Here is a 12400-nt window from a genome sequence, read left to right as displayed (position 1 = left end):
TACCTACCTACCTACCTACCTACCTACCTACCTACCTACCTACCTACTTATCAGGAGTTGGGGTCCATTCTTAAGCCGTATCTTTATCCCATTGATTTTGTCATTATTCAGATCTGTATGCTGTCCATAAGTTTAACTTCTTTAATGTTAACTTCTTTAAAGTTAACTTCTATAATCATTTGATTCTCTTGGAACTTTTTGTCCATTAACTCTATACCTTCCTCAGTGTTCTTACTCTTCTCCTTTGATGAACTCACTTCCTTCTCACCATTAAATTTTATGGTTAATCATAATTGCTCACTTATGCAACTCGACTGTTTTGCTCTTCTCTCAGCACTCAATTATGCTTGCATCTTAAAATCTGTATTCATTGTTTTATCTGTTTGTTTTATTCTTGACCCATCTTCTGGTTGGACTTGAGAAAAGCATAATTTCATGACTAGTCATACTATACACTCATGCTCAGAATCTTCACAGTGAATTCTTAGTTTTGCAGGCATGCTCATACTTGATATGCTTAGTCCTTTTAGAACTTTTTGTTTGCTTTTGGGTGTTTTTATTTGTTGGTTTGTTTTTGTTTTTGTTTTGTTTTGTTTTTGCTGCTGTTACCTATATAACTATTTTATTTCATCAAGCTGTAAATAGTTTTTCTTCTGTTCCTAACTCTCAAATAATGACCTGGCTTTTATTTCTGCTTTACAAAGAAAGGTGGAAGCAAAGAGAAGAGGGCATTACCTGGTTCTGTCACCAGATCTAATGACCTGCCACCAATATAAACCTGACGTACCCTTGCCAAAGTATTTGGTCCATGCCTCCTACTTAGAGCTTTCCAAAATCTCATGAGTGTGAATCTTAACTCTTTCTTCTTTCCCTAGTGCTATCATCTACGCCAGTGTTGTACACATGTAAGGCAAGCACTCTGCCCCTGGGGTAGCCCAGTGGGGTTCCTTAACTAAGCTCCCTTGCTTCTGCCTGAATCTTGTTACTAAGGGCATGTGCCATGATTTCCACCCAAGTTATAACACTTCTGTTTTGTCATTTTTAGTCACATAGAGATAAACATTTTTCCAATTGTATCAAAATACTTTCGTTTAATTCAACCTCCTTTGAGTTACTCTCACATTTTTAGTTCTTTCTGGAAGCAAAGCATCTCAAATGAATGATTTTAGTTTTTCTAATTTGTCTGTCTTCTGTTAAGCCCATTTTAGCAAGGTTTCTGTTCCCATGACTCCACTAAACTGTGTTCAAGGTTATGAAATGGTCGCCCTGCCATGTCACTAAATTCAGTGGACCACGTTATGCTCTCTTCCTCTTGGTACACATTCTTTATTTGATTTTGAAGATTAGCTCACTGCTCTCAGTTTTCCTCACTGATACAACCTCTCCTTGGCCATTGGATTAGTCCTCTCTTTGTGATGTCCCTTTGATGCTCTTGTCTAGGCTTGTCCTTTTAAGGACCATATAGATTGAAAGTTCCAAATATACATTCCCGTTGCAGACTTTTCTGCTGAGCTTGAGATTTTAGATACCATTACCAACTAAGTATCTCTTAACGGTCTGTTTCAAACTACACTGTCTGTGCTTTCTCGTTCTCCATTAATACTTTCAGAGACTTGACATCATCCTTAATTCTCTTCTTCCTTTTCCCTCAGTTGCAGTCCTCACAAATAGCTACAGAATCCAATCACATTCTCACTAAGTTGCTGCCAGTCTGGTTTGTTGCCTGAATATTCTGTCAGTGTATCACTAATCAGAAATTCTTTTCTTTTGCTCTTTCTGTACAGCTTTATGTAGCGCTCAAGATAATTTTCTTTTCTGAATAGGCTATTCCTATGCTCAATATCAAGTACAGATTTGTTGTTCCATTCTAATTTAAAAACTCTCTGAGTAGCAGTCCTCCAGTGTCCATGTCATTGTCTCTTTCTTCTAACTCTACCTCTGTAGTTTTTTCCTTTGTTCATTGCTGTAGTTTCACTGGCCTGCTTATTCTACCTCTCATATCAGGATGTCTCTGCCTTAGTTGTTTTAGCATTTCCCTTGACTAGCACACTGCTCTACCAGATAATCTGTGATTATTTCTCTCCTATCCTTGAATATTTGTTTAAATCTAAACTTGTCAAATCTGACTTAAACTAACCACCCCATTTAATTATACAACCAATCCCTTACTTTCAGGCCCTCCCTGAACAAGTTATTATTTATCTATTAAACTAATTACCTGCCAGCATCTAATCCATCATATACTTAAACAGAAAGTAAGTTTTACAGTCTTCATTCTGTTTACTTAGTTGTATTCAGAGCACCTAGAAGAGAAATAAGTGTATATTATAGGGACTCACATAAATATTCACTGGGTATGAAATCTTGCTCCTAATCATTACAGATTTGAGTTATGTGTACATAGGAACTAATTTAAGTGCAGAGTAATGTGTAAATAAATTTAAAGCATTGTTAATTATAGTTAGTTTAAAGTTGAATATTTAAATGATATACCTAAGTATATGTTAATTTGCTGTGCTATATATTCAATTGGTGAAATACTGAAGGAGCAGTAAATCCTATTTTATTTACTACAAAGTTTCAGTAAACTCAAGGGAACCAGAAAGGATCCTTATTGTTTCCTTGAATTCTGTTTTTTCTGTTTTCCAAAATTAAGTTAGAAATGTATTTTTGCTACTTTGTTCTTTGAAGTGCCTTCTTTTTTTTACCTCTTGTTCAGAAATCTCTACCCCAAATTTGCATCACCCTGGGCATCTTCACCTTGTCGACCTCAAGACATAGGTAGGAGAATCTATTTGTGTTCAGAACTTTTTTAAAAGATATTTTCTAAAAATCAGTGAACAACCCTTTTGTGTGTGTGTGTGTTTTATTATACAGACTTCCATGTTCCATCTGAATATTTAACAAACATTCATATTAGGGATAAGGTGAGTATAACTTTCTCTTCTTAGTCAGTATAGACTTTGTGCTTTCTTGGTACTGTTTTTAGTTCAGACAGCATGATGATCTACTAGCAATCTTAGGGATATGCTTTTGTAAGCCCATCCAGTTTTGTATAACAATTTTATTTATTTTTTTTTTAAATTATATTAATGCTTTGGGTCTTAATTTTAAAACCAAACAATCTTAGGACTGATAAAATTTTTCTAATCATCATAACCATAGTGAATGAAAATAAAATAACCTGGAAAATTTGGTTATTATTTTTTTGACACTCTCATTTTTTTGTCCTTATTCATAAGAAAAATTTTTCTTTACAAATTTTATCCAGATAATGGAACAACCCACAGACACCTTTTTGAAGTTATTCCTTGACACTTTTTCACTGTTTGTGCCACACCAATACTATAGACCTGAGGCCACAGTTGTCTAAGTGTTGTAGTACCTTTTGTTAGGCCAGTGTGGAAAGCACTGGAGAATATTTAACAAACATTCATATTAGGGATATGGTGATATAGTGCATTCACAACTGCCACCTGCATAGGAGAACATAATGGGGGAGAAAACTGCACTCGCTAGGGTTCTCTGGGAAAAGCCGAGTGTTTAGGTAGAGCTTTAGCTACGTACTTTGGGGTGATTTATGCGAACATGGGAACTTGAGGCTGTTGCATTCAGCTAGCAGTTACAAACCTGCGTAGCCGGCATTCCATGCGAGCCTCATTTTCAAATTTAAGATAGGGCTCCATGAATGAATGAATAAATAACTTTAATTGAATGAAGAGAATCTAGAAAACTCTAGCTCCCTGACTGCATAATTATGAAATGACAGTTGTCTTTGTTAAGAACTTTTGTTTATTCTTCTAATTTTCACTGTTGTGGTAGCAGTTGTGCTTTGAAATTTTTTACATTTGCTTTATAACTCAGAATAATTTATTTGACTTTTGTAGCTGGCTGCAATCAAACTTGGCCGATATGGAGAAGACCTCCTCTTCTATCTCTATTACATGAATGGAGGAGATGTATTACAGCTCTTAGCTGCAGTAGAGCTGTATGTTGAGAGTATCTTATTACCTTCACTTCTAGAGCATCTTGGATGGGGGGGCATTAAATGATGGTGGATATAATTTTGTTTTGGTTTTTATTGAAAATTCTCCTTTCTGTGAAATTTAAATTGTTGTCAGGCATGTTGTTGGTGGTAAATGTGTTTCCAGACTTTAGCTTTATCCCCAGGATCATCAGAACAACTACAAAAAATATAAAGGAGAGAATTTGAAGTATTTTCATATTTGGTAAAATGAATTTTTATATTGAAAGCATTTACAGCTTTATAATCATTGTACTATAAAAAGAATTTTAAACATATGTCAACTCTATGGAGTGACATAATTGGTGAATTAAATTTTTTGAATGTATGTTATCAACTAGGACTCATGGTTGTGGTTCTTGTAGAACTGCAGGTGTTTTTGATGACTAGACACAGAATCTCATTATTTAATACACATCAGTGACTATTATATAGACAAGATCCTGTGTGTTTGTGCCTTTATATTGATACTGAATTGTCAGTTTTTAAATTTTTTTTTTTTGGTTGAGAAAATTTACTTTTTGCTCTTCCCCCTATTTCCCTCTCATTTTTGTGAAATGATATTAACATCTATTGCTTTTAATCTAATCAGAAGTAAACTTACCAACTTACTCATCCATCCATAATTCACTTTTTTGTCATTCCTTTATGTCTGTGAACTACTGAACTGTGTTTTTAGGAAAGCATTTATTTCCTTGGAGGTTCATCATTGTGAGATGTCTGTCTCTTTGGATGTTGCTACCCCAGTTTATAAGTGCCATAGATCACTTTCCCATGTTCTGATGATTGACTTAAATTTAAAAATTAAACTTTACAAAATGGATATTCTATTCTCATGAGATCTATAAAGTTGTGTGAATTTAACTAGTCAATTCAAATTGGCTTTTTACTTAATGACTTACGTAATAATAAAAATCATTGGGTTGTTTTAGTATGTACGTCAGTTTTAATTTCTATTATTTGTTCAGTATATTTTATCTTTCTTTGGTCTCCCCTTGTTTATTATATTACTCATATAACTTTTAAAAATATTTTGTCTACATGAAGTTGATTCAACTTAAATAAAAGCATGTATATTAAAGAATATGCTTTTGGAACAAAAGAATTATCTTACTATATTTAAATAAGGTTATATTTAATAGCACAGCCAGATAAAGAAGCCTCCATTTGTATACACTGTTCATATATAAGTTTTTTGAGAAAAGGTTTACCACATGTGTAAAGTGTTTAACGTGGGTCATAGGAAAAATTAACTATCTTTCTCTTTTAAAAATTGAAGTTTTAACCGTGATTGGAGATACCATAAGGAGGAGCGGGTATGGATTACCAGGGCGCCAGGCATGGAGCCTACGATGAAAACCAACACATATGAGCGGGGAACCTACTACTTCTTTGACTGTCTCAACTGGAGGAAAGTAGCCAAGGTATAGTTTTCCCATGTGCAAAATGTATGAATATAGACTTTAAAGAATGTCCTTGGCTTACTAATATGTAACAGTATGTCTGTTTTATAATGTGTCAGATCTTTGCCAACCCTCATAGGAGTGTACAAAACCTCATTTCATTAATAGAAAAATTATTAAATTTGGTAAGAGATTTTTATGATTTAGGGTAAGAATGTTAACATTTGAAATACTTTTATTACTGCCAAATTATTAAATAAAGCTACTCTTAAAATTGAGTCATATATTTTCATATTATTATTATTATTATTTTACACAGGGTGAGTTTTTTTTCTAAAAGCAGTTTGTAAAAGGTTTTGTACGCTTTTCAGGAGAGGCCGCTGATTGATTATTTGCAGATTCTTTAACACAGAATTACAGACATTCACTGTTGATTGTTCCTATAAGTAAACATTGAGGGAGTGGGGAATGGGCTGTAGGGAAAGGTTAATTATTTAGTTCTATCTTGTTTTTGTTGCTTTGCTTTTTTGCAAAAGTTACCCTTTGCATTGTGTAGATTTTTGTGGCAATAGATATTTTACATTTATGTATAGTAGCTGGTGCTTTTCTTAGTCAGCTGATAGTAAATATGACCTGCATTTAGTTTTAGAGCACTGCATTTCTCTGATTGTTAGTATTGCAAAAACATAAGGCAGTTTTTAAAGTAAAGTAAAACAGGAAAAAAAAAGTATTTCTGATAAATTAGCTGTTTGGGCAGTTGCTTTGTTTTTTTTTTTTTGTTGTTGTTGTTGTTGTTGTTTTTCAAGGAACTAAATTGAGATGTTTACATTTTAAGAAGACAGTATGAAGTGTTAAAAGATACAAACCATAGAAAAGGTTGACTTTCTGGAAGTTCTTATAAAGCTTAAATGAAAAAAGTTGAATCCAATAGAAAATACAGATGAGGGTAAAAATTGTTTTACTTTTTGGTTTTGGTTTATTTGTTTTTAGGTTTTACAATGGTAAATGTGATTAGTACTCATGACTGTATCTGTCATGTCTACAGTTGTAACTAATGAAAAGTTTAGTTTCAAAGATTATGGTCAGATATTTTGCTCATTGTTCAGTACCACTGTTAGATTTTTTTTTCTTTTTGTTTGTTTGTTTGTTTCCTAAAATATAAGTATGAACTCACTGTAGTTAAGAGAAAACTGATACGTTTCTGGCATTAGAACAGTGATGGCATTACTCTTAAAAATGCTAAGTGTCTGTTTGTTTGCAAATGGGCTAAAATCTTTGTCAGGTGTCCTTTTTCTTTTTTTTTTTTTTTTAAATATTAATTACAGTTTATTTACTTTGTATCCCAGCTGTAGCCCCCTCTTTCATTCCTTCCCAATCCCACCCTCGCTCCTTCATCTTCTCCCTGCCCCTCTCTAAGTCCACTGATAGGGGAGGTCCTCCTCCCCTTCCATCTGACCCTAGCTTATCAGATCTCACCAGGACTGGCTGCAATGTCCTCCTCTGTGGCCTAGCTAGGCTGCTCCTCCCATGGGGGTTGGGGAAGTCAAAGAGCTAGCCACAGAGTTCATGCCAGAGACAGTCCCTGTTCCCCTTACTAGGGAACCCACTTGGATACTGAGCTGCCATGGGAAGCAGGACAGGAGCCTACCACAGAGGGCCTCTGAAAGACTCTACCTAGCAGTGTATCAAAGCAGATGCTGAGACTCATAACCAAAGCTTGGGCAGAGAGAGGGAATCATATGAAAGAAGAGGGAATTATTAAGATCTGGAGAGAACAGGAGCTCCACAAGGACCAAATATTTCTGGGCACAGGGGCTTGTCTGAGACTGCTTCTCCAACCAAGTACCATGTATGGATATAACCTAAAAATGCTAAGTTTTGAGTCCAGTGTATAAATTGAATTCTACTAAAGTAACTTTGTGGAGGGGAGACCCAGTATCTAATTTTCTTGTTTTTTCTTTAATGTTCATTGGTGGTTTGCCTGTATGCTTGTTTCTGTGAGAGTGTTAGATCCCCTGGAACAAGGGTTAGAGACATTTGTGAGGTGCATGTGGGTCCTGGGAATTGAACCCAGGTTCTCTGGAAGAGCAGCCAGTGCTTTTAATCACTGAGCCATTTCTCTAACCTCTAATTTTTTTAATAGGAAAACTGAATCATGAAAAAGTTGCTTTCCACGTATCTAGAATTCTTTTTAGGCTTTAAAAATCATTATCCTACAACAACATTTTCCACAAAATATTAAAATACGCCTAGAAAAATTAAGTATTCTGTTTCTAAAGCAAATAAAGAAAGTATCTTAGATGCTGCTCTATCGCTGTGAAGAGACACCAAGATCACAGGAACTCTTATAAAAGAAAACATTTAACCTTACAGTTCAGAGGGTCAGTCCATTTTTCACCATGGCAGGAAGCATGGCAAGATTCGAGCAGTAAGGTGCTGGAAGAGTAGCTAGAGTCCTGTATTTGACTTGAAGGTAGCAGAAAGGAGAAACTGGGCCTGGAAAAGGCTTTTGAAACCTGAAGGCCCACCCCAAGTGACACACTTCCTTCAGTAAGGCCACGCCTCTTAATCCTTCTAATCCTATCACAGTTTCACTCCCTGGTGACTGAGCATTAAAATACATGGGTTTATGCTGCCATTCTTACTCAAGCCACCACAGAAGCCTTGCTTGTGTTAAGTAATTACACTTTTGCTAAGGGTCTCACACTTATTACAAGCATTAGATGTGGTGGACCACATCTAATGGACCTATTACATTCTGTCCAAGAGTATTTGCATGGTATGTGTACACTATTGACATGTAAAAGAGATGCTATAGATAATCAAGTTAGAGTATACTTAGGGAGAAAAATAGGTAACAATGATGCAAGGTTCATGTACCTTTTAAGAATAAAAATATGTGAAAGACAGAGACAATAAATTACCAGTCAAGACAAGATTCGACCCATATAATTTCTGAATATCTCTTCAATATTTTTAATTATTAAAGTATTTATGCTCCCTAGATTCAAGCTGCTCTGTTTTGTTTTGTTTTTGTTTTTGTTTTATAATATGTAGGGTGAAATGTTAACAGTGAGGTTAATCAGTTTAATTGCTAATAAAGCAGTATAGCTTGTCAATATGGATAAAATGTAACTTAGAGCTTGTAATTTGTCAAAATTGCAGGTAAGCCTTTTATACCATATGCATTATAGAAACCAAGATGCATTTTCATTTCAAAGAATGGTTTAACTGGAAGATTTTTTGCTGATTGTGTATGTGTATATTCAGTTCCAGCCACAGGTGGGGGGGGGGACAGCTCCACTGCTTAGGGGAAGACAGGGGTGTCAGCTGTTGTGTTTGTTCCTCCTTGCCTTTCTTCACATGACAGGGATCTTTTTAAAGGACTAAGTCACCACAGTATACCATTATAAATGGTTGTGAAGGCATGAAATGTTTCAAAGTTTGGAGGGTATAATGAAGTAAAATTGTTTTAAATATTGTGGTAAAAGTTTTACCACCACATGTTATATTAGGAAAGAAAGGCCCTGCTAAGTTTGGATCCTGTTCTTCAGTAGTATCTTGTGGAATGTGAAATACCTACTTCCCAAGATACATAAAAAGATTAGAAAAAAAATAGCTTTGTTTTTAGTTTTACTTCATACTAGACTGTCAAATTATATGTCTAATTGTTATTGTGATGTCTTCAATTTTGAGTACTTCATGATTTGAGATTTTAAAATAACTTGTGTCAGTTAGATTCAGATTATAGAATGAGTGATTTTAGAGTATCTCCCTATTTTGTCATTAGAGGTTTTTGTTGTTGTTTTAGGGTTTTGTTTTGTTTTTAGTTCGTGGTTATATTTCTAGTGCTGATCATAAAAACTTAGCATTCTTACATTTTAAAACTCATGAAGCCAGGTACTGGCACAAACCTGTGACCCCAGTATTCAGGAGGATAGAATAGGTGGGATTTTGAGTTTGAAGCCAGTTTGGGCTATGTAAGTAGTTTCAAAACCAGGGTAAACTACCCAGCAAAACCTTATCTCAAAAGTGGGAAAGGGGCAGAAGATTGCTCTGGTAACAATACTTGTCAACAAGCTGAAGGACCTGAGCTGAGCTACATGGTGGAAGCAGAAAACCAGCCTCTACAGACTGTCCTCTGCATGCACTGTGGTGTCTAGTCTGCCTGCTCTGTCTGCAAATAAGCATCTACAGTGTAAATAAAACTATAATATAGTTGGACAGTTTGGTTAAAATCAGTAATCCAGTTAACTTTCAGATAGTCATACACCAAAATGACAGTCTAGTTTTAAATGGCCACAAAATTGCCTATCACTTCTGAAGGGGGGGTTGAAGAGATGTGTGTGTTTTCAGCTCATTGGTTTCTTGAGATAATGCAGTTAAAGAATAAGTTTCCTTCAAAAAATATTGTCAGTAAGGAATATTGGAACGTTCCTCATTTTAAACATGAACAGAATGTCAGGGTTTTGTTCTGGTTTTGCTTTTTGTACTTCATTAAAATGTTTTATTTAAACAACCTGTAATTTTCAGACTTTCGTATTAGAGCTATAAAAACTTCACCTTTTAAAGTAAGATTAGTACAGAATTTTTATGAATTCACATTCCCAAGTTACTGACTTTACATTCAGAAAGTCTGTACTCATGTATTAGCAGGTAGTAGGCACAGGCACAGTATTTTCAGATTGTTCACCTAAAAGGGTAAAGAGCTAGCATGCCTGTGTCTCTGTTTACTCTTCGTGCAGTTGTGTTAATTGTTCAGACAGTAAATATGTTTTGCCAAAAATAAATAAATAAACTTCTAAGAGAGTCACTTAGACTAGTGAGATGACTCACCAGTTAAAGGCTCTTGCCAAGGAGACTGACAACCTACCTGAGCTTGATTCCCGGAACCCACATGGTAGAAAGCCTGTATCTCTCAGATTGTCCTCCAGCCTTCACACACGCACTCTATGGATGCATGCACGCATGCACACGCACCTGTGTACACATCTGTCTTTCTCTCACACACATACATCCACAATAAATGTTTTTGAAAAATGAGAGCTATGAAGTAATTTAAATTCTCAATTTTTGATCTTCTTTTATAGGAGTTCCATCTGGAATATGACAAATTAGAAGAGCGGCCTCACCTGCCATCCACCTTCAACTACAACCCTGCTCAGCAAGCCTTCTAAAAGACTTCCCTTTTCTTGGGGTATGGCTGTCTCAGCACAATACTCGACATAACTGCAGAACTGATGTGGCTCAGGCACCCTGGGTTTAATTCCTTGAGGATCTGGCATTTGGCTTACGTTAAGGGTCACCATTTGAGGTCCTGCCTTACCAATTATGTGCTGCCCAACAACTAAATTTGTAATTTGTTTTCTCTAGTTTGAGCAGGGTCTGAATTTTTTTCATTTATTTTCTTTTTGCCAGCAGACAGACTTGGGTCTATAAAGACAAGCAAGTACACTGACAGACGTTACCATTTAGTTTCTTAAATGTAAAAAGAAAACCCACAAAAGACTCAACAAAATTAGACCACAAATTTTGCATTGTTCATTGTAGCACTATTGGTAATAAAATAACAGATGTTTGTGCATTTTTATGTGAAGATCCTTCTCGTATTTCATTTGGAAAGATGAGCAAGGTCTGCTTCTTTCATTTTACTTCCCCTTCTGTTTCTGAAAGGCAGTTTCGCCAGGCTTACTGCAAGAATATGACTGTGTAGAAGAGATTGCCACAGTCTCTGGTGGCTTCCAGGGCTGTGTTGTTACTGAGCTTCATCTTTCCAGAATGAGCAAAACACTGTCCAGTCTTTGTTACGATTTTGTAATAAATGTGTACATTTTTTTTAAATTTTGGACATCACATGAATAAAGGTATGTATGTACGAATGTGTATATATTATATATATGACATCTATTTTGGAAAATGTTTGCCCTGCTGTACCTCATTTTTAGGAGGTGTGCATGGACGCAATATATGAAAATGGGACATTCTGGAACTGCTGGTCAGGGGACTTTGTCGCCCTGTGCACTAAAGGGCCAGATTTTCAGCAGCCAAGGACATCCATACCCAAGTGAATGTGATGGGACTTCAAGACATGAACTGAGACAATTCACTCTGGCTGTTTGAACAGCAGCGTTTCATAGGAAGAGAAAAAAGATCAATCTTGTATTTTCTGACCACATAAAGGCTTCTTCTCTTTGTAATAAAGTAGAAAAGCTCTCCTCACTGCAGTGTTGACTTTGATTTGAAATTGTGAAATTTCTTCTTCAACATGAAAAACACAGAAAAAAACCTTAAGTTTTACAATTACACTGAATGGTGTGACTAAATTTAAATCATCCTTTTTTTTTTTTTTAACCAGCTGTCAGCAAATAAGTTAATGGCTCCACAGTGGGCCCTTTTACTTGTTGTTTAAAAGGCATCCTCAGCACTAACCCTGGGAGAGAGTTGAATGGGTCATAGCAACATTACAAAATAGGCACCGAGCACTCTTGGGACCCAACCAAAAATTTTGTTATGTGAGAAACTGATAAAAAAAATTTTTGAGATTTATTTTGTCTTTATGAAGTTTACCTTCATCCTCCTGGCCTGGACAGTTCATGTTTGCAGGTGACTGGCTTCTGTCTTCTAAATGAGTAAGTGTCTGCAGGTGGTGGCCCACGCCCTTAATGCCTCACTCAAGGAGGCAGACGCAGGTGGATCACTGTGAGTTTGGGGCCAGCATGGTCTACAGTGTGAGTCTAGGACAGCCAAGGCTACACAGAGAGACCCTGTCTTGAAAAACCAAATAATAATAATAATAATAATAATAATAATAATAATAATAATAATAATAATAAATAAAGTGTCTGCAGGCTGAAGCTACCAGTAGAACTAGAGGGTAGGAAAAAGGCTATGGGATTTAATTTTTCAGTTTTATTTTTTAACCTATTTTTCTGGATGAATGAAAGCATCTGACATTTGCCTAAATCATGTTTGA

The 12400-nt window shown here is 35.7% G+C and overlaps 1 protein-coding gene across 5 annotated transcripts in view; it reads left to right on the top strand.

The window, feature by feature from the left end:
• The window catches only part of Cnot2 (CCR4-NOT transcription complex subunit 2), a 92827-nt gene extending 81176 nt beyond the window's left edge, over nucleotides 1-11651 (top strand). For all 5 annotated transcript variants that reach the window (XM_055625914.1, XM_055625912.1, XM_055625915.1 and 2 more), the window contains 5 exons: nucleotides 2720-2781; nucleotides 2878-2927; nucleotides 3888-3988; nucleotides 5304-5448; nucleotides 10518-11651. In XM_055625914.1, coding sequence (XP_055481889.1) covers nucleotides 2720-2781; nucleotides 2878-2927; nucleotides 3888-3988; nucleotides 5304-5448; nucleotides 10518-10604 — 445 coding nt within the window. In that variant the 3' untranslated portion in view covers nucleotides 10605-11651. The remainder of the gene's footprint in view (nucleotides 1-2719; nucleotides 2782-2877; nucleotides 2928-3887; nucleotides 3989-5303; nucleotides 5449-10517) is intronic.
• Nucleotides 11652-12400: the final 749 nt, after the last annotated feature.

This window comes from Psammomys obesus, unplaced genomic scaffold, assembly GCF_907164565.1.
Source record: "Psammomys obesus unplaced genomic scaffold, mPsaObe1.curated_primary_1811, whole genome shotgun sequence".
In the NCBI taxonomy this organism is placed as follows: Eukaryota; Metazoa; Chordata; class Mammalia; order Rodentia; family Muridae; genus Psammomys; species Psammomys obesus.
This window is presented reverse-complemented; position numbering and strand designations above follow the sequence as displayed.